At 45.0% G+C, this 25,937-nt stretch overlaps 1 protein-coding gene across 2 annotated transcripts; it reads left to right on the forward strand.

The window, feature by feature from the left end:
- The first annotated feature begins 1,872 nt into the window (after positions 1 to 1,872).
- dgkq (diacylglycerol kinase theta) lies at positions 1,873 to 24,579 on the forward strand. Of its 2 annotated transcripts, XR_014699196.1 has the most exons (24): positions 1,873 to 2,901; positions 7,196 to 7,275; positions 8,394 to 8,493; positions 8,897 to 8,982; positions 9,342 to 9,467; positions 9,572 to 9,725; positions 10,744 to 10,812; positions 11,631 to 11,731; positions 12,448 to 12,662; positions 12,740 to 12,824; positions 13,034 to 13,088; positions 13,890 to 13,951; positions 14,370 to 14,520; positions 14,598 to 14,636; positions 15,301 to 15,416; positions 15,735 to 15,886; positions 16,912 to 17,060; positions 17,137 to 17,315; positions 17,478 to 17,578; positions 17,904 to 18,050; positions 18,254 to 18,365; positions 18,449 to 18,601; positions 18,961 to 23,813; positions 24,019 to 24,579. XR_014699196.1 is itself a non-coding variant. In XM_084549854.1 (23 exons), the coding sequence occupies exons 1-23, from the start codon at positions 2,676 to 2,678 to the stop codon at positions 19,051 to 19,053; spliced, it is 2,751 nt and encodes a 916-aa protein (XP_084405980.1). In that variant the 5' UTR covers positions 1,873 to 2,675; the 3' UTR covers positions 19,054 to 24,579. The 2 variants fall into 2 exon arrangements, 1 of the variants encoding a protein (XP_084405980.1); XM_084549854.1 differs by having other exon boundaries at positions 18,961 to 24,579.
- Positions 24,580 to 25,937: the final 1,358 nt, after the last annotated feature.

The raw sequence follows: 25,937 nt of genomic DNA on the forward strand, positions 1-25,937 counted from the left end.
ATTTATTTAAAGAGCGAATTATATAAAAAAAACTTATTATAAAAAACTTCCTGTTTTGTTTTTTGTCAGACATGAGAATTATTCCTGTACTTGAGGATTTCATTCATCTCTGGTAGTTTCAGGTACAGCTTCACCTGGTGGTTCAGGATTTAATGTTTCTGTCTGATAATCACTAACAATCATCTAAAAATTCACAATTAGTAGAAACTGAGGGTTTTATTGGATAATTAGTTTTATGTTTTGCAGGTTTAAGACTCACGTCCACCTTTACTGCGTCACTCTGACACCTAGTGGTCAAACCCAGCAGGTACAGCTCACTGACACTAGAAACCTGATTAATGTTTATCTGGTTTGTGTTTGATTTGAAAGTTCAGAGTCAGAACATGAAGGTTTTTTATTTATTTTTTATTATTATTATTATTTTTAGCAGATTTATGTCAAAAACAATGAATCAAAGTCCTTGTTCATACTTTTCCGACATTTTAATCATTCAAACATAAATGAAGCAGCTGCTCCTGCAGTAAATCCTCCTCCATTATTTAATTATCTCATTTTAAAAACCTGCTGCTAAACTGATTTAAAATTTAATTTTAAATATTTATAGATTAATGTATTTTAGTTTATTTGCTTTCTACTTTATTTCAGAAGGAAACTTTTACTTTTTAACTCAACTACAAATGTTTTAAAACCAACTGACTTATTTAAATTCTGCTTGACTGAAGAACATTTAGCTGATTATAATTTACTTAGAGTTTAAATTGTGGTGTTTCTATGTTTCTATGAGGACGCGAACATGAAGTAGAGACCAGATCACATTAAGAAACAGAAGATTTTATTAATAAATGATATAAAATAAATGGCAGCAAAATGAAAGATTTAGCAGCTGGAGAGGAGACTGTTTTATTCCTTTCTAGATTTAAGATGAAGACGATCATCCACCAGACCTTTAACATCAACAGCTGGTCTCACCTGTCCATCCACCTGGTCTTCATCTAAATGTGTCTCCACATGCGTCCCCAGCCAGCTCTTGAGATCTGATCTCAGTTTGTGTGTCTGTAAATCAGCAGCGCCATCATGTGGTCAGTAGAATATTGTAGCAGCTGCTGTCTCTAATGGATCTCTACCTACCACTGGATCAGAACCATCAACAGCTGCTTGTTGACTTGGAGACATGATCCAGATGTTGGAACAAGATGGAAAGACTCTCACATGTTAAGATCTGATTTATTTTAGAGACAAAGACTCAGATTAGACCTGAACCCTGAAGCTTCATCCTCTACAACAGACATCACTGATTCATGTGATCATTTCTACTAGTGGTTGAATGAATGAGTTAAACTCCTCTTCCACAGATCAGCCCTGTTGAGTAGGTGGTCTTTAATGTGACCCAGGACTCATTGTGTGTTCACACTACCAAAGGAAGGAGGTCACATGTGTCCCAGACCACCTCCACATGTGGACTGACACCAGATCAGTGTTCACACCTGGACCTGTTTAACCTGGACTCTAGAGACCAGATCAGTGTTCACACCTGGACCTGTTTAACCTGGACTCTAGAGACCAGATCAGTGACAAACATCCTGAATGATCCATGAACAGATGTGAACCATGTTCAGAGTCTTTATTCAAGAAGAAGTAAAAATACATTAAAAGTACTTGATTGTACGTAGGAGTAGTATGGTGTTAAAGCAATGATGGAGATGTGGAGGAAGAACAGGGAGGAAGGAAGGAAGGAAGGAAGGAAGGAAGGAAGGAGGGAGAAAGAATGGGGAGGAAGGGAGGAGAGGGGAGGAGGAGAGGGAGGAGTAAATCAGTGTCGGAGACTCTGACGCGGAAGAAGACGCGTCTCTGAGGAGGAAGAGGAGCCCAGAATGAAAGCAGAAGCTCGGCAGCACTTGTTGATCCTCGACTCTCTCCAGACCTGAAGCCGGACTCCGGGCTCTGGTCTCCGGGCTCCGGGCTCCTTCCTCGCCGCTGTTTTCGCCATTTCTCCGGGTTCGTTCCGGTCGTGTCCGGTGCATGGCTGACTGACTGGAAACAACATCCGTTTGGTTTCCACCGCGCTTCCACGCTGATCGCTGAGCTCCACCAGATCAATACTGCATCATTAATTCATCCAGCGTCCTGCCGCTGGGCCGGGACCAGGCGGAGCTCTGCCCCCCTCCTCCTCCTGCAGCGCCGCCGGGTGGCACCGCTGTCTCCGGGCGGAGCGACCGAGAGACACGACGACGAGAACCCGCTGAAAGAACCCAGCACCCCCTCCCGCCGGAGCTCCAGCTGTGCTTTCAGAAGGTGGATGCTCGATTAATATTTCAGGAGTTGGATGTTTCGCTAGCTGGAGAGGCGGGGGTTCTCCTGGAGCTACACCGACCTCGGCACCCTCTCCACCGGGCTGCACCGCTGGCTCCAGCCGGGGGGGATGTCTCCACCCTGGAGGACACCACATTCACTCTAAACTGATCTTTGTGCGTCGTAAAGTCGTAGCCAGCTGGTTTAGTTTGTATTTCTGTTTTTCTGTCGGGTTAAAAACAAGGGAGAAACTCAGGAAACCACGCCGACCACAGCGTCCTCTCCCCGGGCTGCGCCGCCGTGTCCTTCCCGGTGGGATGTCTCCTCGCTGGGGCTGGAATACCTTCTAGAGACCCGGGCTTTAACCTCGGTTTGTGTTTGAGGACATGGCCGACAGCGGCCGGCCCAGACCGGCGGACCCTGACGCCGCGGACAGCCGGACATCGAGCCCGCTGGCCGCCAAGAAGAGGGTGCAGCAGTCCCCGGCGCTCCGGCCCAAGTACCCGAGCTCCGGGCCGGGCCACTGCTTCAAGAAGGTCACGCTGACCAAACCCACCTTCTGCCACAGCTGCAGCGACTTCGTCTGGGGCCTCATCGGCTTCCTGTGTGAAGGTAAGACCTGCCCTGTACCCCCCACCTCAGACCAGGTGTGCTGGGTGTCTACTCCGGCTCTGTCCAGGCAGGTGGACCTTCCAGGCCTAGAGTCTGGTCAGTGTGTGTGTGTGTGTGTGTGTGTGCATGCAGCCAAACATGCAACAGCTGCAGCAGGTTCTCCTCCTCTTCCTCACTAGGCTCCAGATTAACCAGGAGTCCAGACCCGAACCTTCACCCCCCCCCCCCCCCCCCCAAATGTCCCCACAGACCCTGGCCCCCACAACTAAACATAAAACCAGAACACACACTCTCTGACTCCAGTCTGCCCAGTAACACTCTGGTCCTCCATCATGTGTCTGAGGAGGAGGAAGAGGAGGAGGAGGAGGAGGAAGAGGAGGAGGAAGAGGCGTAAAGTGTCTGTTGCAGTTAGAGATTTACTTCCTCCGGTTGGCATAGCAACAGGAGACTGGCAGGGATGCTCAGTGCTGGAGGAATGTGTGTGTGTGTGTGTGACCTTCATCATCATCATCATCATCATCATCCTCAGCAGCAGCTGCATTAAAAGCTGAACAGCTGGATTATGTAACGTTTCGTCTTTAAGCCACGACATCAACAACTAAACTTCACCTACAGCGACGGAGGCAGCGTCGGCCGTTCGTTCATTCATTCATTCTTTCATTCGTTCATCAGATGGACGGAGACATATAAATACATGTCCTCATACTTTCATGGTCTCACACCTCAGAGGCTGTCGAGGTTTTAATGTCGACAGGAAACAAGCAGCTACAAAGAAAATCAAAGCCTACGTGTATTTTTACAATAAAATGTTTCCTGAGACGCGTCAGACTGTCGGACAGGAAAGAGACAAAGAGACTAGAGACGTCCCTCTCAGGTCCTGACTGTCCTAGAGTTGGTCTCCTGTAGCTTCCTAAAGTCTGTCCTTGTCTTCCTTGTCTTCTCCTAGAGTTGGTCTCCTGTGTCTTCCTAAAGTCTGTCCTTGTCTTCTCCTAGAGGTGGTCTCCTGTAGCTTCCTAAAGTCTGTCCTTGTCTTCCTTGTCTTCTCCTAGAGTTGGTCTCCTGTAGCTTCCTAAAGTCTGTCCTTGTCTTCCTTGTCTTCTCCTAGAGTTGGTCTCCTGTGTCTTCCTAAAGTCTGTCCTTGTCTTCCTTGTCTTCTCCTAGAGTTGGTCTCCTGTGTCTTCCTAAAGTCTGTCCTTGTCTTCCTTGTCTTCTCCTAGAGTTGGTCTCCTGTGTCTTCCTAAAGTCTGTCCTTGCCTTCCTTGTCTTCTCCTAGAGTTGGTCTCCTGTAGCTTCCTAAAGTCTGTCCTTGTCTTCCTTGTCTTCTCCTAGAGTTGGTCTCCTGTAGCTTCCTAAAGTCTGTCCTTGTCTTCTCCTAGAGGTGGTCTCCTGTAGCTTCCTAAAGTCTGTCCTTGTCTTCCTTGTCTTCTCCTAGAGTTGGTCTCCTGTGTCTTCCTAAAGTCTGTCCTTGTCTTCTCCTAGAGTTGGTCTCCTGTAGCTTCCTAAAGTCTGTCCTTGTCTTCCTTGTCTTCTCCTAGAGTTGGTCTCCTGTGTCTTCCTAAAGTCTGTCCTTGTCTTCCTTGTCTTCTCCTAGAGTTGGTCTCCTGTAGCTTCCTAAAGTCTGTCCTTGTCTTCCTTGTCTTCTCCTAGAGTTGGTCTCCTGTGTCTTCCTAAAGTCTGTCCTTGTCTTCCTTGTCTTCTCCTAGAGTTGGTCTCCTGTGTCTTCCTAAAGTCTGTCCTTGTCTTCCTTGTCTTCTCCTAGAGTTGGTCTCCTGTGTCTTCCTAAAGTCTGTCCTTGCCTTCCTTGTCTTCTCCTAGAGTTGGTCTCCTGTAGCTTCCTAAAGTCTGTCCTTGTCTTCCTTGTCTTCTCCTAGAGTTGGTCTCCTGTAGCTTCCTAAAGTCTGTCCTTGTCTTCCTTGTCTTCTCCTAGAATTGGTCTCCTGTGTCTTCCTAAAGTCTGTCCTTGTCGTCCTTGTCTTCTGCTAGAGTTGGTCTCCTGTAGCTTCCTAAAGTCTGTCCTTGTCTTCCTTGTCTTCTCCTAGAGTTGGTCTCCTGTAGCTTCCTAAAGTCTGTCCTTGTCTTCCTTGTCTTCTCCTAGAGTTGGTCTCCTGTGTCTTCCTAAAGTCTGTCCTTGTCTTCTCCTAGAGTTGGTCTCCTGTAGCTTCCTAAAGTCTGTCCTTGTCTTCCTTGTCTTCTCCTAGAGTTGGTCTCCTGTAGCTTCCTAAAGTCTGTCCTTGTCTTCCTTGTCTTCTCCTAGAGTTGGTCTCCTGTAGCTTCCTAAAGTCTGTCCTTGTCTTCCTTGTCTTCTCCTAGAGTTGGTCTCCTGTAGCTTCCTAAAGTCTGTCCTTGTCTTCCTTGTCTTCTCCTAGAGTTGGTCTCCTGTGTCTTCCTAAAGTCTGTCCTTGTCTTCCTTGTCTTCTCCTAGAGTTGGTCTCCTGTGTCTTCCTAAAGTCTGTCCTTGTCTTCCTTGTCTTCTCCTAGAGTTGGTCTCCTGTGTCTTCCTAAAGTCTGTCCTTGCCTTCCTTGTCTTCTCCTAGAGTTGGTCTCCTGTAGCTTCCTAAAGTCTGTCCTTGTCTTCCTTGTCTTCTCCTAGAGTTGGTCTCCTGTAGCTTCCTAAAGTCTGTCCTTGTCTTCTCCTAGAGGTGGTCTCCTGTAGCTTCCTAAAGTCTGTCCTTGTCTTCCTTGTCTTCTCCTAGAGTTGGTCTCCTGTGTCTTCCTAAAGTCTGTCCTTGTCTTCTCCTAGAGTTGGTCTCCTGTAGCTTCCTAAAGTCTGTCCTTGTCTTCCTTGTCTTCTCCTAGAGTTGGTCTCCTGTGTCTTCCTAAAGTCTGTCCTTGTCGTCCTTGTCTTCTCCTAGAGTTGGTCTCCTGTAGCTTCCTAAAGTCTGTCCTTGTCTTCCTTGTCTTCTCCTAGAGTTGGTCTCCTGTAGCTTCCTAAAGTCTGTCCTTGTCTTCCTTGTCTTCTCCTAGAGTTGGTCTCCTGTAGCTTCCTAAAGTCTGTCCTTGTCTTCCTTGTCTTCTCCTAGAGTTGGTCTCCTGTAGCTTCCTAAAGTCTGTCCTTGTCTTCCTTGTCTTCTCCTAGAGTTGGTCTCCTGTAGCTTCCTAAAGTCTGTCCTTGTCTTCCTTGTCTTCTCCTAGAGTGGACTGGATTCAGTCCAATAAATCTTTCAGTCAAAGTTAATGTAGTGTGGAGAGGGTAGCTGGTACCTTGTGTTCTCTACTCCAGAAATGTTCTGGTCATCCAACGCTGCCATAAACTCCCTAACCCTCTCTGGAAGATGTTTCTCCTTGACGCTGTCTCCAGGAAACTTTTCTCTTCTTTTAAACGTTCAGTGTTTGTTGTTGTTGTTTGGGTGCAGCCTTTGACTGAGTGGACTCCATGGATTCTGTTTAGATGATCAACTACTACCACCTCACCACACATCCACACTAGTTACTGACTAACAGAGGACGACCTTCATCTACACAGCACACATAATTAGACATGTGTCTTCTTGTTTTTTCTTGGTAGCTTTGAACGCTCGCTAACCGCCCCGACACAGACAGAGAAGTAGTTGTAGTAATCTTCGGTGTGAACTAAAACCAGAGGACTGATTTACTGACCTCCGGTGATGAGCAGATAATCACTTCCTGTTTACACAGCTCTACCTCCTCTTCTCTGTGTGCATCTAGAGTTTCATCTCTGCTGGTTCACCTCCTTCATCAGATAATGACCTGCAGCTCCTGGACCAGATAAACCAGCCTGGGTCATGTTGTAGTTGTTGTTCTGGTTGGTCTGCAGCCTCAGGTTGAGCTCAGCAACACCCGCTCTAGATAAAACCACTCGAGTCAGTTTCATCTGAAGCCAGCGACGCTTCCTCCTTTTGTCTGAGGACGGAGAATAAAGACGTTGTTTGAATAACAGGAGACATTAAACGTTTCCTCTTTCTAAATATTCAACCAGGATGATGACGGCTACGAGCGTCTCCATCTGAACTGGGTTCTTCTCAAGTTCTTCTTGGTGCTTCTTCATCTTGAGACCTAGATTATTACTGACGTGATATAAACAGAGAAGTGACCCATAACGTTGTCACTGAGGCTTAGTTTCACATTAATCTTTTGGTTAATTCACTAAATAAAAACCTGAACTCCCACCGTCAGATCTGATTGGTTTATAACTGAATGTGTGCCGACCAGTCCAGCTGTCTTTGTCTCAGCTTTGTGTGTTTTTTGCTTTAACTTAACGAGTAAATAAAAGAACCTCCACCTGGAGCTGCTTTGCTCAGAGGCGTCTGACTCTCCTCCTCTGTCTCCTCCTCAGTGTGTAACTTCATGTGTCACGAGAAATGTCTGAAGACTCTGAGGACGGTTTGTTCCTGTTTGACGCCGACGTCGGTCCAGGTGAGCTTCATGACGTCTTGATTATTTAAGATTTAGAGACAAAAACTGCAGATGTTAACCCTCATTGAAATACAGCCCTAGAGTGTTATTGTAGGGCTTAAGAAAAATGTTTTTAAAAATGTTTAATTTTCATGTAGAAAATCAGCATTGATGTAGTTACCAAATATGGTTCCTTGTCCTGAAGTGGTAAACAAATGTAAACATGTCTTTAGAGCATTAGAACATCAGGGCTGATCATGAACGTGGTTTAAACTGTGGATGAAACTAAATATTTATAATTATAAAGGTCAGATAGTAAATGACGGCCTGTTCCTGTGACACCCTCTGATGTGTCTATTGATCTCTGAGCCTGACGAACTGCTGCATCCATCAGTAAACCTGAATAACCTTCCTGCTCTCTGATTGGTCACAGAGCTGCTCTGTGTCAGCTGATCCAAGTCATTTTATAAAACCAGAACATTTTTCTCTGAGAGAGTCGTTGAGTTAATTCACCTCCAGGATCAGTCTCCAGATAAAGAACACATTCATAGACATGAGTCTCTCAGCAGGACGCCACCATCGTGTTGTTCTGATGTTCTGCAGGAACCTGCGAGGCCCCCAAGGCCCCCGAGGCCCCCAAGCTCCATCCCTTCATACTAACATGTTGTTGTGTTGTCATACAACCAGTGACACCTTATGTTTCTGTCGCATCCAGAGCTTTAGAAGCAAACTAGACGACTTCCTGTGGAGGCTGGAAAACAAAAAACAAAGCTTCCGTCTAAATCTTTTAAAACAAACAGACAGAGCTGCTTCAACGTTTTAGCTTCCTTCAAAAGGTTTTGACTCAAAACATCAACAGATTTTCACACAAGTCCTGAAAAAAAAAACATACATGGAACAGAAATATTAGAATATTAGTATTTGTTTATTCTGGAAAATGAGCCAATATTACATATATGCTAATAGTAGCTCTTCCTAGCCTCAAAGCTAACTGTAGCCGTTTCCAACTTCCTAGAAAGGGCTACTGTTAGCTGGGAGATGCTACTAGTGAGATGCTAACTCCAGGCTTACCAGTTCTACCTGTACCCATTCTTACCTGTGTACCTGCTAAGATCCGTTGTCTCCGCTGCCCCCTGCAGGTGCCGGTGGCTCACTGCTTCGGTCCGGCCGGACAGAAGAAACGATTCTGCAGCGTTTGCAGGAAACACACGGAGGGAAGCACGGCGTTGCGCTGTGAAGGTCAGACCAGTTCAACCAGTCCATCATCATCATCATCATGAGATGCTCCTGATTATAAACCAGCTGATCCGGTCTAATGACACTAACTGGACTAACAGCATTTACATCTTTTAAGGGAACTGACGATTAAGAACTAATTAACAAACCCATGGAGACACTTCCCGCAAGTTTAGAGGAAATGATTAGCTTTAGAGTTTAAGGAGGAACAAATAGCTCTTATAATATTAGCTCCTCCTAGCTTCCTAGCCTCCCAGCTAACGGTAGCTCCTCCTAGCCTCCCAGCTAACGGTAGCTTCTTATTATCTGAGTGTTTTATTCAGCAAAATTAAATTCTGTTGAGAGAACGTTTACATCTAAACCTCTGACTCAGATTCCTGTTAATATGAAGTGTTTGTGTTTTCAGTGTGTGAGCTTCACGTCCACGCTGACTGCGCCGTCTTCACCTCTGCTGACTGTCGCTGTTGTCACCTGGACGGGACTCTGGAGCAGGTGAGCAATGCTTCTACCTGACAGTCTGTTAGCATGGAAGCTATCCTGGACGCTAGCGTCTATGTTGGGAACAGCTTCTGCTCTTCTTTCTTTCTGTTCCTTCCAGTTTATTTGTAGTGGACTAAAGCTGTTCTGGATTCTCTCTGTTGGGAACTGATTCTGCTGGGAACTGTTGGGCCAATCAGATCTTGTGGGCGGGGCTTACAGTCGTCATACACGTCATCTGAATTGGTTTAAATGTCTCTGACTGGCTGAATAATGAACTCCAGATGTCTGAGTCTGGCTACGCTAGGCTAACAGGGTGCAGGGTGAGGGTTCCTGTTTAAACACGTCTTTATTAAATGAAACTGTCTGTCCAGGACACGTTCCACCACCACTGGAGGGAGGGGAACCTGGCGTCGGCGGCCAGGTGTGAGGTGTGTCGGCGTTCATGCGGGTCGTCAGACGTGATGACGGGAATGAGGTGTGAGTGGTGCGGCATCACGGTGAGATCATGTCTCTGGTTCTTCTCCCTTGAACCACCTCCTCTTCCTCCTCCTCCTCTTTACCTGTGACCTGTGACCTCTGACCTCTGTCCTGTGTGTCACAGAGCCATGGAGCGTGTTACACCAGCGTTCCTGCAGGATGTTCTGTGGGCCGCCTGCGCTGCATGCTGCTGCATCCGTCCTGCGTCGGCCTCCACTCCAGGAACTTCAGCAAGATGCACCTGTACCGGATCATTGACACCTGCAGCCACGACCCAGGTACTACACCCTGTCCTGGTCCTCACTCTGACCAGCTCTACTCAGAACCAGGACCAGAACTAGGACCCTAAAACCAGAACTTGAGACAGTCTGGACTGTTAATAACTATTATTCTAAAGTTGAATAATTAACAAGTGGAACATTTCCTCTGATGCCTCCGAACTCCACCAGGTCGGTTAGAGCTGAGACAGAGGCTGAGTTGACTCGTCCAGACCACATCCTGTGAAGTTGAGTGTTAACCACAGGTTCTGGTTTCCTGATCTCAACTCTAACGATCAAAACTATCTTTGGACACGAACTACAAACTAAAACCAAACTAAATGAAACCAGTCGGAGTAGACGGCATGTACAAAATAAAATACATTTAGAAAAAAGGGATTCTTTCATTATAATTAATCACTAAAACAATAAAAAGGAAAAACAAGAAAATGAATTCATTGATACTTCAATAATAAACAAATATTAAAAGTAACTGCCATAAGAACATTAAATAAAATACTTAAAGAATAATAGAAAAAACGTGTTAAAGATTTATGATCAAATACGTAATAATGATAAAATATATCAGTCATTTATTTACATTATTATAAAAACAAATTAAAATGTATTGTTCAACTTAACAGTGAAATAAATCAATAAAACTAAATGTATATAAATAAATACAGCTTAAAATATGGACTTGGAGTTATTTAATATTAATAAAATACATAATAAATAAAGACTTTGACAACTATTGAGAGAGTTTGTACGTACTCAACAAAAAATAATGCAAATAAATAATGTGAAGATTGTGTTTCTTTCTGCATCTCTATCGTTAAACTGGTCTCTGTAACCCAGTTTCTACTGAGCTCCAGGTGCTTATTAATAAATAAAGATAATACATTAATGATTACATGAAGTGATTAATGAGAGCTGACTGGTTCAGACCACCATCTATGTTTAGCTGCTTTATAAACGTCACTGCTCAGGAAGTCGTGGTCGTCTTAAAAGTTTCCAGTAATCTCTTTGTCTCCGTCAGAAAACGCAGACGATGTCGATCCGACGGCTGCGGCGTCTAAAGACTCTCAGCCGGCTGCCGCAGAGTCAGGTCAGTCCTCTGATGAAGCTCCTGCTTCCTGTTCATCTCCATTTCATCCAGACAGAGGTTTAATACACCTGTAGCTTTAAAGGACCAGTGTGGTGGAGGTAGAGCCATCTGGTGGTGAGTGTGCAGACTGCAACCAACTGAATACAGCTTCCTACAGAAGAATGCAAGATGGCCGACACGTAAACACTAAAAACATCTACTCATAACTAAAGAGAAGATACTAATGAAAACATAATACTAGATTCTGCTATTAGACGGCCGCAGCGCTGGGCTCAGACTACAGGAAGTTTCAGGACGTTTTATTAACTTCACTAAGAAATCTGCTCTGATGTTATCCTCTAATGTGAAGTGTTAACAGAATTTGCAGAAGTAAAATCTGGATGATTATGTCGATAATTACACAATAACCAAAGAGAGAAATTCCTTTTTCTTTGATTAGCGGTTGACAAACCAGCATCAGGTGCAAAACCCAAACCAGCGCCACCTACAGGTCTGGAGCATTACAACAAGCTGTTGCTCCACAGTCTCTGATTTATTCACTCCATTTAAATAATATCCCAAGGACTATCTGTGAAGATTCTCCTCAAGTGTGTGATGCACCGTGATTTCTGAATCAGATAGGATTTTAAACCTTTGCAGACACAGAATCTTTAAAGGTTTCCCAGAGATCAGATGAACTTTTATAAAGTGAGCATGTTTGACCGACCAGAAACTCCTTTAACACAAACTACACCGTGTTTTAAATCTCAGAGATAAAGTTTGAGACCTGACAGACTGAATTGTCGGTAAACGCGTGACCTGTTATTCTGGCCCCGCAGGTAAGCAGTTCCTCAAGGTGTTTGACGGCGATGATGGAATCAAGCGCGGCTGCTTTCGATTGGTCCCCGTCCTTCGAGCCACGAGGAAAGAGGAAGTGGTGGTAAGAGTCGGGCTTCCTTCTCGAAAACAAGACACACCACTACTTCCTTTTTTTCTGTTTTTTTCACCGATGCTACTACTATTGATATTACTGCTGCTGCTTCTAAAGTAAAACATGTTTTTCAAAATAAAAATGGTTTTAAAATAATAAAATACAACATTTAACCCACATGCAGAACTTAAGGTGAGATCAGCTGTTTGTTGTCTCAGATCAATAATTTTATTAATAAAAATATGAGAAAGGAAAATATATTAAGTTAATTTGAAACATGGAGACTTTCACCTTTCTTCTGAAATTCATCAGATTTAGTTTATTTCTTTAATTTTTAATTAATTAATAGTTTATTACAGGTGACATTTGTCTTGTAGTTTTAAAACATGAGTATAAACAGCTGAAGGTGACAGAAAGGTAACTGCTAACATGCTAGCAAGCTAGGAGGTATGCTAGTTGTAATAATTAGTTTCTTTCAGTTTTCTCCTCAGGATTGTTAGCCTGGTTGCTAATGCTAAAAACAATAACCAAACTGTCTCTTGGTTCATATATAACTTAAATAACTGAGAACATGAGACCACTAGCTAGGTAACTGTTAGCGCCTAGAAGCCACCTAGGCTAACAGTTAGCGAGCTAACGAGTGGCTAACTTGAGCTCACACAGTTAAACCCAAACAGCTCATGTGAACGTCGTCGGCTCAGTGTAGTGTCCGTGTTTCCCTGCAGGAGGCGGCGCTGAGGGCCTTCTACCTCCCAGACGATCCCAGCGGCTTCGAGCTGCTCGAGATCGGACAACCACAGCATCTCCACAGCGAGGACATCCTGAACCGGAACGGCGGGCCGGACAACAGGAGCTCCCTGAAGGACGGAGGAGACTCCTGGCTGCTGAGGGCCAAGCCCAGGGACTCGGAGGAGATAAAGGTGTATGCCGGCTGGCCCAGGTGAGCAGGACGAGGGAACACTGGTATAGTTGTACTAAACTATCCAGACAGATCTTACATTTCAGGTTGTGTTTCAGGCCGGGTGCAGCGGTCGTCTCCGTCTCAGAGAACGACACGGCAGCTTCAGTCCTCGCTGAGGTCCTCCCCCAGCTGGACAGAAAGGTATCAGTAACCCCCCCATCCTGGAAACCCCTGATATACCCCTGAGCTTTAAAGTCTGTTTACAGGTAGAAACGTTTAAATAACAACCAGGAGTCCCTACAAAGCTCATCCTCAGAGTACTGGAGGATTATTTTATGGTTTAATTTTAAAATGATTAGTGAATAAAATGCTCCTGCTGCTGCTGATGATGATGCTGTTTGTTGTTTAAGGGTGAAGATGTGCCAAACTTCAGTCTGATGGAGGTTAACATGAACAGCAAACAAGGTAAGAAACAACAACATGTGTTAAATAAATATTACAGACTTTTAGTCCCAGAGCTTTTTAAGAACGACTGAAATCATGTGAAGAAAAAAACAAGCTGAACAATACTGGGATTAATAACTGGATGTGATGGTCGACTGTGACGTTACGTGAACGCACCACTAGGAAGAGCTGCTATTAACTGGGGGGCTAGCTTCCAAGGGGGCTAGCTTCCAAGGGGCTAGCATCCTAGGGTTCTAGCTTCCAAGGGGGATAGCTTCCAAGGGGCTAGCGCCTGGGGGCTAGCTTCCAAGGGGTCTAGCTTCCTAGGGGCTAGCTTCCTAGGGGGCTAGCTTCCAAGGGGGCTAGCTTCCAAGGGGCTAGCTTCCAAGGGGCTAGCATCCTAGGGTTCTAGCTTCCAAGGGGGCTAGCTTCCTAGGGGGCTAGCTTCCAAGGGGGCTAGGTTCCTAGGGGGCTAGGTTCCTAGGGGGCTAGCTTCCAAGGGCGCTAGCTTCCCAGGGGCTAGCTTCCTAGAGGCTAGCTTCCAAGAGGGCTAGCTTCCAAGGGGGCTAGCTTCCAAGGGGCTAGCTTCCTAGGGGGCTAGCTTCCAAGGGGGCTAGCTTCCAAGGGCGCTAGCTTCCAAGGGGGCTAGCTTCCAAGGGGCTAGCTTCCAAGGGGGCTAGCTTCCTAGGGGGCTAGCTTCCTAGCCTTTACTCTGAACATTTAGAGTCTTCATCATCATTAAACTTTAATAAACAGTGAGTCTGAAGGGCCGTGTGGACTGAAGCTGACGTCTGTGGGTCTAAAGTCATTTCTGTCTTTCAGTGCAGAGACAGACGTTGACTCTTCAGGAGAAGATTCTGGACAAACTGCAGGAGATCAGGAAGGTAAGAGGACCGGCAACGCAACAACAACAACACAACAATCTGCTGCTCTCACATCTGTAAAGAGATTAATTCAGGAAGGCAAATTAATTCTCAAGCTCCAGCTGGAACGAGGATGTTTAGCTTGTTGTGTTTCTCAACGAGTGAAAAAGAAAGATGAGAGTTCACTAGCTAACAGCTGCCCAGCTAGCTAACAGCTGCCCAGCTAGCATCCTAGCCTCCAAACTACCTGTAGCTCCTCTTAGCTTCCTAGCATCCTAGCTAGTCTTTGTCTTTGTGGTGCAACCATTTGGTCCAGACAGACAGTCAGCCTGTAACTGACATTCATTGGTTTGCTGTGTTCGTACTTTTAAACTGAAACCTGTAGCGAGGCATAAAAATGGCTAAATGACGTCCCTGACATGGAGCGGTTGTTTTCCAGATTTCTTTGCGGCAGATGAACCAGACTCGATTCTACGTGGTGGAGAACGTGAACCGAGCGGTGCAGGTGAGCCTGCTGATTGGAGGATTACCCACCCTGCTGACCAGTGAGGACTACGTCCAGCTGATCCAGGAACATCTGGACATCAAGAGTGAGTCTGCAGCGCCCCCTGCTGTTCAGATCTGATTACAGCTGTGTCACACTGAGGTTGTCTCTCTGTCTCTGCAGGTCACCTGGTCACCATCAGCCACGTCTATGGCAGTCAAGGTGAGGCAGTTGTCATGGAAACCACCCCAATTGAAGCTACTCTTTCCATTAATACCAAGCATCACATAGCTGGAGCTAACCAGCTAGCCGCAGCTAACAGAGAAAACACAATCTTTGAGTCTCAGTCATCATGTCAGAATTTATTCTTCTGTCTCAAATTTTCATCAAATCCAAAAACAACTGACAACAAATATATCTGATGTAGTTTCTATTATCTTCTGTCCTTTAGAGTCTATCCACATGATTCGACATCAACTATGAACCACATGGTGACTTGACTGATAGAATCTTAGCCCTGTGCCTCATACATGGTCCTTTGTCTCCATCTAGTGGCCTAGTGGTGGTACTACAGATACTAAACACAATTTAGCCATCTTTCAGTGGAAGTTAGCTTAGCATTGATATGTAGCATGCCTTGGTGACTGGTTTCCCTGGGGAGTTCCATGTGTGAACAACATGGAGGAAATCAGTAGTGGAATCAGTAGTATTTTGTAGCCAGATTCCCTTTCAAGAGGTAAAAACCCAACGTATTATTTTATTACTTATGGAAAAAGGTTCAACTTGTGTCTGACACAGTAAAAAGAAAATCTTATCACGACCGTAAATAAATACTTGGCGAGCCGCTGCTGCTGCGTGATACTAATACATGTTGATGTGTGTTCAGGTGCGGTGGCGTTGCAGATCTCGTGTTTCTCTGAAGCAGAGAGGATCTACATGTTGGCTAAAGACACTTCCATCAACAACAAGACGCTCACCGCCCTGGTCATACCAGACATCGTGGTAATGAAACCTTAGAGGATGAAATCTGGACAATATTTGGCTTCTTTGCATCAAAATCATAGTAAAATAGTTAATTTTCTGTACATTGATAAACTCAAAAAGGTGAATGTTCTGGAGTGGAAGCCCAAAAGGCCTGTAGTCCACCTGGACGTTTTCTGCTTTTATTGTTTTAGTTTAAGTTTAATCATGGTCAGTGTAATTTAGCTTTTTGAAAAAAATAACAATAGTTTAATATTTTAACTAAACATTGATCCATTAATATAGTAAAGGACTCTCTCTCAGATATTTGTAGACTGACTGGTCGTCCTTGTCTTTCAGCTCAGTAAGATGGGAAAAGACGTCTGTCCCCTTCTGGTGTTTGTCAACCCGAAGAGTGGTGGTCTGAAGGGCAGAGAGCTCCTCTACAACTTCAGGAAACTCCTGAACCCTCATCAGGTCTTTGACATTTGTAACGGAGGACCGCTGGCTGGGTGAGGACGTCTATCTGCACAGCTTCATAGCCTCCTAGCTAACAGTGGCTCGTCCTAGCTACATAGCGCCCTAGCTAACAGTGGCTCGTCCTAGCTACATAGCGCCCTAGCTAACAGTGGCTCGTCCTAGCTACATAGCGTCCTAGCTAACAATAGCTCTTCACAGCTTCATAGTCTCCTAGCTAACAGTGGCTCGTCCTAGCTACATAGCGTCCTAGCTAACAGTGGCTCGTCCTAGCTTCATAGCCTCCTAGCTAATAGTGGCTCGTCCTAGCTTCATAGCCTCCTAGCTAACAGTGGCTCGTCCTAGCTTCATAGCCTCCTAGCTAATAGTGGCTCGTCCTAGCTACATAGCCTCCTAGCTAACAGTAGCTCTTCACAGCTTCATAGTCTCCTAGCTAACAGTGGCTCGTCCTAGCTTCTTAGCCTCCTAGCTAACAGTGGCTCGTCCTAGCTTCATAGCCTCCTAGCTAACAGTAGCTCTTCACAGCTTCATAGTCTCCTAGCTAACAGTGGCTCGTCCTAGCTTCATAGCCTCCTAGCTAACAGTGGCTCGTCCTAGCTACATAGCCTCCTAGCTAACAGTATCTCTTCACAGCTTCATAGCCTCCTAGCTAACAGTGGCTCGTCCTAGCTTCATAGCCTCCTAGCTAACAGTAGCTCGTCCTAGCTTCATAGCCTCCTAGCTAACAGTGGCTCGTCCTAGCTACATAGCCTCCTAGCTAACAGTATCTCTTCACAGCTTCATAGCCTCCTAGCTAACAGTGGCTCGTCCTAGCTTCATAGCCTCCTAGCTAGCAGTAGCTGTTGTAGTCTGCGGAGGAAGTCCAGGGAAGGGTTGGACACGTATTTCTCTTAAAAAGGTGTCCTAGCGAGGCGTCCTAACGAGGCGTCCTAACGAGGTGTCCTAACGAGGCGTGAATATTTCACATTTGAGGATAAAATGGAGGAAGTTTCTCCTCGTGAAGATTCATAAAGTCTGAGTAAACTCAAGAGTTTAAACGTCTCTGATGTCTCTGGTTCAGCCTCCACACATTCAGGGACGTCCCCAGGTTCCGGGTGCTGGTCTGTGGGGGCGATGGGACGGTCGGCTGGGTGCTGGGGGTCCTGGAGGCCGTGAGGCACAAACTGGTCTGTCGAGAGCCGCCCATTGGCATCGTTCCTCTTGGAACAGGTGAGACCACATCAGCTGATTCTCTTTGACTTGTTAATTGATTCCTAACGAGTCGGGTCGGGGTCTAATCCATCAGGTAACGACTTGGCTCGAATCCTGCGCTGGGGGGCCGGCTACAGCGGAGAGGACCCCCACCACATCCTGGTGTCTGTGGACGAGGCCGACGAGGTTCTGATGGACCGCTGGACCATCCTGCTGGACGCCCAGGACATCTCAGAGGACGGCAAGGACAACTGCTTTCTGGAGCCGCCCAAGGTCTGCACCGTGTCCACGAGGACCGGAACCACTTTTACTTCTGTTGTTATTTGGACTCGTCGTTACCATGTCGATTTAAACTTTGAGGGTGTTTTAGGAGGATGGAAACTTGGCTGCTCAAGGTCAAGAGTGAAACCAACCAACCCTCTGGTTTTCTTTCAGATCGTCCAGATGAACAACTACTTCGGTCTCGGTATCGACGCAGAGCTCAGCTTCGACTTCCACCAGGCCAGAGAGGACGAACCCGACAAATTCACCAGCAGGTAACCGAGCTTCACTTCAGTTCAGAGCCCCGGACTGTAGGTGATGATGCGTTCAGGGACTTGTGGAGATCTGGACTCCTCCTGAGCCCTGAAGGTGTGCTGTGGTATCTGGCACCAAGACGTTAGCAGCAGATCCTCTGGAAACGATCAGCTGGTTGCTGCAGCTCAAACGTTGTTTCTCTGTGGTGGATTTGTTTATCTGTGTCCTGATGTTTTAGAATATTTAAGTGGTGGTATTGGCTTCAGCCTCAGACTGAGCTAAGCATCATTTATTAATTAAAGACTTCATTTCCCATCAGCCCTCTCTGCTCGCTGCCGTTCACAGGTTCCACAACAAAAGTGTGTACGTGAAGGTCGGTCTGCAGAAGATCAGCTACACCAGGAGTCTCCACAAAGAGCTGCAGCTTCAGGTGGACGGTCAGAACGTCCCGTTACCGAACATAGAGGGCCTGATCTTCCTCAACATCCCCAGGTAACACACACACACACACACACACACACACACACACACACACACACCACCACACACACACAGTCTTAACCCTCAAACAGTCTTGTAAAGAAGTGAGGACCGGTCAAAATGTCCTCACTCTGATGGTGTACGACTCAGAGAGACAGAGCACACACACACACACACACACACACACATTAATCTACCTGTGTGTGTTTGTGTAGTTGGGGTTCTGGTGCCGATCTCTGGGGGTCAGAGGCCGACAGTCGTCATGGGAAACCGAGCATCGATGATGGCCTCCTGGAGGTGGTCGGGGTCACCGGGGTCGTTCACATGGTAACGCACTAAAAACATCTTCATCACGGCGTTGTTGTTTTCTTCTCCAGAGATTTAAACTTTAAACCTTGTGTGTGTTTCAGGGCCAGGTGCAGAGCGGGATGAGGTCAGGGATTCGCATTGCTCAAGGGAGCTACATCCGGCTGACAGTAAGCAAACCCATACCTGTCCAGGTGGACGGAGAGCCGTGGATCCAGCCGCCGGGACACATCATCATCTCAGCCGCTGGACCTAAGGTTTGTCTCTGCAGACAGTGAAACATGTACATGACCACTGCTCAAAGCCTTCTCCAGCACATCCCAAAGATTCTCAATGGGGTTAAGGTCTAGACTCTGTGACAATGATGTCTCATGCTCCCTGAACCACTCTTTCACAGTCTGCCTCTCTTCTTACCCTGATGGTTCTCCACTATCTTGTGTTGATCCAGATTAAACTGGTCTGAAGAGAGAAACACTCTGATTAATGTTTAATCTAAAGACAACCGGTTAAATGAATGTTGTTATAAATGGGACTAAGACTAAATGAACCTCTCCTGACCTGTTGTGTATTTATTTTGTGTAGTCTGCTGACGGTGTAGTTCGGTTCGTGTCTGCAGGTTCGGATGCTGAGGAAGTCCAAACAGAAGCAGAAGCGTCCCGTCAAGGACGGACGTTTGGAGAGTCCTTCCTCCAGGGATGGAGGTCGCTGAGCGGCTCGCCCGAAGCATAAAAAGAAATAATTAGTGTCTTACCTTTCGCCTGCTTCCTGCTGCACATGGGAAGCCATGTTGGTGCCAGCGGGGAATTCACTCATGTAGCTCTGTAGCGACGTTCAGGGGCCAGAGATCGACCTGAAGACTGAAGGAGGTTAAACATCCCGTGAAGTGGGTTCCATTTCATTCCCGCTGTCCAGAAATCTCACAAACGGAGGTTAAAACCTAAAATTCTTACTTAAAACGATAATAAGTGATTCATCTCATCACTGCAGGAAGAACTGACGTTGAGTTTTGACCCAGTGTGAATAAGCTCAGAGTCAGAACAACAACAAAACTAAATCTAAGAAGTATTTAACAGAAGTCCTTCATTCCTGTGACTGTGTGTGTGCAGTAAGTAGCAGTAGACTCAGTGTCCGTTCTTATATTGTAATAACTTTAGTTGTGATAAATAATGTGCAGCTATAGAACGATTGAGACCTCAGAAGTTTAATGAGTCTCCAGAGACGTTTCCTCTTTATCTCTGGAGTCAAATCGTTGGACCGTGTCGTCTTTGGAAACATCCCAGGAGAACGTTAGTGACGCTCCTTGAAGCCAACGAGCGCCACAAATCAAACAATACTCATCATTGATTCTCTAAACCCACGGTGACGGCTGTGCTGCGTTAGTCACTGAAATAAGAGTCAGTCTGAGCCGTCTGAACAGAAGAGTAACGTCTGCAGCATAGTTTATGTTTCAGATCATCTGAATTTCACACGATAATCATCTAAACTTGATCTTTGAGCAGGAATTACTGAATAATAAGAGTTTATTGTAGAGTAACTCAGACGTGTTTTATTTATTGATGCATTTAAATAATGAAATATAAAAGAGCTGCAGTAGACCATGAAATATGTTGGTGATCAAGTTAGTAACCCTGACTTAATAACTGAAGAATTATCTTTAGTTCAAAATCTGTTTATTTAAGATGTTATGAATCGTTAGTTAAAAGCTAATTATCTTCTAGAAGACAGATGTCTCTTCTAAATTCCTGCAGAACATTAAGTGTAAAGTTAGTTTCCAAGGTTATAAACTGTTGTATATATGATTATAAACTGTGCTGCAGCTTCTCTTTGTTTTCAGTTCATTTAGCGGCTGTGACGTCTGACTTCGTTTTCCTCCTTCCTGTCTGCTCTGATCCAGTTAGCCTTCTGACGCTGTTCACTAATTTAGGAAATGCAGCAACTATTAAAATGAAGATTACTTTAAATCCAACGTTCAAAACACAAAATCGACAACTAGCATCTGAACAGAATATGTGTCCTGCAGACTGAGGCCACGGTGAGATTAGAAATAATACGAATTTAATTATAAGGCAGCACCAGACGCTAAAACTACATCATTAACATCTTTGTCGACATCAAAATAATAACGATTACTAGAAATGATCTAAAACAACACCTGCATTGTTTGACTAGTTAGCTGGTTCGCTAAGCTAGCTAACCTAACTGACAAAGAATGACTGATCGGTTTGTGACAAGTAAACTTACTTTGTAGTGTAAAGTTTTAAAATGAACAGTGTGCTACTGTAGTTGTGTAACTCTGATTACAGGTAGCAACGGAAACAAGAAGCTAGAGAAGTTAGCTTAAAGCTAGTTTGGTTGCTGCCAAATTTACCAAAACCAGAATAAAAATAAAAATAATTTTAGGAGAAATAGAAAATGGAGGGTGCAAATGTATTAAAGTGCCACTGCTGTTAAAGATTGCACATGACTAGTAAAACTAAAAACAGATTATTTCATTGGCTAGTAACAAGCTAAACTAGCAGGTTAGCTAGTATAAAATATAATTTGTAGAGTAAATTGAGCAAAAACTGAATATTTCTTTCTTTGTTTTTGTCATGAAGTTTACAGAAATATTCAGTGTAATCTGAAGACAAATTTACTGTAATGTGTCACTTTGACATTATAATTACAAATGCCATAAAGTTAAGCTAAGTTACTAGCTAAATAAATCAACAAGCAGCAACTTAGTGAGCGATTTACTTTTTGTAGAGTAACTTAAGCCAAAGCTAAAACATTTTTTTAAATCATTTTAGGTTACAAATAAAAGATATGTAGGTATAAGTCTACTCAAATGTAAAATGAAAGCTAGCTACTAGCTAAAATGTCGAGTAAAGTGAGCTAAAGCTAAATTAGAACATTCTGTTGTGTTCAAATGAAAGAAATAATAAATCTACAAAAATGTGTTACTATCACAGATAGCGCTAGACGTAGCTAGACTACTAGCTAATCAACCGACCTAGCTACTACTTGTCGCGTTAGCTAGCTAGTTTATTAGGGAACGATACTGCCAAAAGAAAAAATATTTTGTAAAGTAAATTAATATTTTCACCGACAAAGATGTGAAAATATTTCCTTAAAGTTTGCAGGTCACTATGAGAACTAGCTCTGTACTAGCTAAACAAGCTAGCTAGCTAGCATGCCAGGATCAAATCAATTAGTGGCAACGAACAGAAGTAATCTGTAAAAATGAATTAATAACGTGTGGATATGAATATGAAGGACCAAAACGATGCTGAAAGCGTCGTTAGTTAGTTGTAGGAATGTTCTGAGGGTGAAACACAAACCAGAGCTGACAGGTATCAGATGAATTAGTACAACACAATAAGACCAGCAGAGTCCAAACTCACATTTTATTTCCTTCATTTTAGTGAGTCCTGCTGCTTTAATATAAACTTTAATAAAATAAATGATTAAAGATGAGCTCCAGCTGCCGAGAAGGATTTAATGCAAGCGACACTTCGTCCACATTCCCAGAGACGCAGCTGTTAAAGGACGGCCGTGAAGCAGACGATGTAGCCTCGGCGGTATCTCTTTACTGTAATCTGGCTGGAACATTTACTCTTTTTAAATTAAATCATTAACTGGTTTATTGGGATGTGTTTGGTGCTAGAAGATTAGTCTTAAAATGACGTGCTTGACTTGAGATTCAAGGATCGTGGTTTTATTTCAAAGCCTCAAACCGAAGTTTAAAAGAAATAATAAAACTCCTAGACGTCTTTATTAACCTCCCTCTGTGCTCGCCTGTCCTGTTGGGCCTATCTCACCCAGAGTTCATTTGAATAGTTTTATTTATCTCAGTTAATAATTGAGCCTACCAGACTGTTTTAAAACTTCCTGATTCTTGTTCACAACACAAGTTGACTTTGGTTTAAATATTCACAAGATGTATTAAAAAACAGAAGGAGACACTTTTACTTCTCTTCACATATTTGTAGAAGTTTAGCTGTTGCTCATAATCCTGCAGGGGCGCGTCGGCAGACAGCAGGTGGCGCTGCAGAGGTTTCTGGCTTTGAGTGAACACTGATCTGAGATCCATGGCTGTTACATTAGTGGCATTAACTGTTAATTATTGACTGTAACCTGCTGAGCTCCGTGTAGCGTCACTGTGCAGACGTGAAGTACTGTACTATACTCATCAGCTCCTCCACCTGCTGCTTTAAAGGATTTAAACTGCCAAAATAATACTTTCACATCATTCTTCATCTTTAGTCACTTTCCTGCTGGTGTCAGGCTGATCTTTGTGGTTCTGAAACTTCCTGCAGAGAAAAGTCTTCTATGTTTAGAGCATTTAAAAACAAATCAATGCTGTTCCTTTTAGGGTATAAATAAAAGTGTGTTACTTCACACGCGGCTAAGCTAGCTAAACATAGCCCGTAGCCCGTAGCTAGTTTACTGCAGAGGTAAAAGACTGACCACAACCTGGACCCAGACTGATGCTAAGAGTCTGAAACTGAGCGTTTAGTAGATTCCTGTTTGTGTAAACTCTTCATCTGTCTCTTGACGCTGGCCTGCTGAGAGTTAATGCACCAGAAGTTTTCTAAAAATCTCAATCTGACGGTCAAACGCTTTATTTCCTGCTTTATGTCAAAGTAAAAAAAAAACATGAAAACATCTGCTCCAACACATTAAGCCCCAGACAACCACTTTACTCCTTCAGTTAACATCAAACCTGATCAGTCTGGTCTCACCTGGTCTCACCTGGTCTCACCTGTCCATCCACCTGGTCTTAATCTAAATGTGTCTCCACATGCGTCCCCAGCCAGCACTTGAGATCTGATCTCAGTTTGTGTGTCTGTAAATCAGCAGCGCCATCATGTGGTCAGTAGAATATTGTACCAGCTGCTGTCTCTAATGGATCTCTACCTACCGCTGGATCAGAACCATCAACAGCTGCTGGTTGACTTGGAGACATGATCCAGATGTTGGAACCAGATGGAAAGACTCTCACATGTTAAGATCTGATCAGAGGTCACATGTGTCCCAGACCACCTCCACATGTGGACTGAGACCAGATCAGTGTTCACACCTGGACCTGTTTAACCTGGACAGGTGTGACTGGACTGATCAGGATGGATGTTTACAGCTTTAGATGTTTGAGGCTAAATTCATTTCTCTCTGTCAGTCACGTTACGACTCTTCATCGCTGCTGTTCATGTTTTCTTGTTGCTGCTTTAACGTGACTTCTTCTTCTCTGCTTCTCTGTGTCCGCTGTGCCTCCGACGTGGCGTCTGACTCAACCAGACCCGGGTCAGGAACCAGGCTGTAGGTCAGGAACCAGGCTGTAGGTCAGGAACCAGACCTGGGTCAGGAACTAGACCTGGGTCAGGAACCAGGCTGTAGGTCAGGAACTAGACCTGGGTCAGGAACCAGATTGTAATTCAAGAACCAGATTGTAGGTCAGGAACCAGGCTGTAGGTCAGGAACTAGACCTGGGTCAGGAACCAGATTGTAGGTCAAGAACCAGATTGTAGGTCAGTAACTAGACCCGGGTCAGGAACCAGATTGTAGGTCAAGAACCAGATTGTAGGTCAGTAACTAGACCCGGGTCAGGAACAAGGCTGTAGGTCAGGAACTAGACCCGGGTCAGGAACTAGACCTGGGTCAGGAACCAGGCCGTAGGTCAGGAACCAGGCTGTAGGTCAGGAACTAGACCTGGGTCAGGAACCAGATTGTAGGTCAGGAACAAGGCTGTAGGTCAGGAACTAGACCTGGGTCAGGAACTAGACCTGGGTCAGGAACCAGGCTGTAGGTCAGGAACTAGACCTGGTTCAGGAACTAGACCTGGGTCAGGAACCAGATTGTAGGTCAGGAACCAGACCCGGATCAGGAACCAGGCCGTGGGTCTGGGGTCGATGCCCGGTGACTCCCTCACTGCTGCTGCCGTTCAGTGTGTGTTCATGCGTGTTCTGCTGGTGGCGTGTTCTAGCGTGTTCTAACTGGTTCTAAGCGGTTCTCTTGTGTTCTGAGCTGACTGTGCCTCTAGACGACGTTTCTCTCTGATAGATGATGATTCTTATATTTTTGCAGACAGAAGCTGTTTTTGGGTTTAAACTGTAAATTGCACTAATTGTTTAACAGACGTGACGTTCAGGTTCTTATGAATGTTGTCAGAACTAAAGCTGAATATATAGATATAGATATAAATAAATATATGTTTAAAGAACTGATTCTAACACGTGTTTGATCTTAATAAACTACAGACGTCTAAGAACACAAGACTCTGAGTTTTATTTCACTTTATTTGGTAGAATAAATAATTACATGTGTCAACATCATTAGATGATTAGAGGTTTTTAAGTTCTCCTCCTCCTCCTCCTCCTCCTCCTCCTCTTCTTCTCCTGCTGTGGACCTGATGTCAGAAGGTTGTTAGAGGTTGTCAGAACTGAACCAGCAGAGGGCAGGAAGTGAACGACTCTATGTCAAAGATGGTCTAGAAGGAGAGATGACTCACTCTGTATGAAGAAAAACCTCAGACCTGATGGAGAAGAGTTAAACATAGTAAAACACAGTGAAATGTGTTCGTGTATCTGCAGCCAGTAGTAAAACAGTAATAATGAAGGTAATTAATTAAGTTAAACAGTATGAGTATAAATACATAACTGAGTAAAATAAAATAAAATATTTTAAAGCACTTATAAGACTAAGTGCAGTTTTATTTCGGTCCAGTTCAGCCTCAGAGGAGACACCGTCCTGACGGCAGTAGAGAGGAGACAGAGTGTCCAGGGTGTCCAGGCTGATCGTCCAGGATCTTCTTGGCCCTTAACCTGCAACGTGTTGTATAAATGTCCTGCAGGTTGGGGGGGAGTTCTGATGGTCTGCTCCACTGAACAGACCCCCCCTTTTGAGGGCCAGGAGCATCCAGGTGGTGATGCTCCCACACAAGATGCTCTCGATGGTGCAGGTGTAAAAGTTCCTGAGCACCTTGAGAGGGAGCTTAAAGTCTCTGAGGAGGTAGAGACGCTGTCTGGCCTTCTACAGGTCCTGTGAGACGGACACTCCCAGGTATCTGAAGGTGTCCACTCTTTCAACCTCAGAGCCACAGATGATAACTGGACGTATGTCCCTCTGCTGTTTCCTGCTGAAGTCCACCATCAGTTCCTTTGTTTTGCTGACGTTCACCAGTCCCCCAGGTGGAGGACACCTCCCTCCTGGAGGACTGGTGAACGTCAGTGGTGTCGTTATCAAACTTGAGGATGATGTTGGAGTCTGACGTGGACAGTGAGTACAGCAGAGGGCTGAGCACAGCCCTGGGGGGATCCAGTGTTGAGAGTGAGGGGGGCTGAAGTGTGGTGACCCTCTGGAACCACCGGTGGTCTGACGGTCAGGAAGCTGTAGATCCACCTGCACAGGGAGGAGTCCAGACCCAGGTCACCCAGCTTAGAGTCCAGTCTGGAGGGGGCTGAGCTGTAGTCAACAAACAGCACAGTGTCCACATGGGAGGAGGAAGGGTGGTGGCCTGTGTGGAGGTGGTAACCATGGTAACCTTTACTAATCATCATCAGGTGAGGGACAGAAACATGGAGGTAGAAAAACTAGATGGAATCAATGTGGACAGAG

This window comes from Chelon labrosus (assembly GCF_963514085.1).
Source record: "Chelon labrosus genome assembly, chromosome: 8".
Lineage (NCBI taxonomy): Eukaryota > Metazoa > Chordata > Actinopteri > Mugiliformes > Mugilidae > Chelon > Chelon labrosus.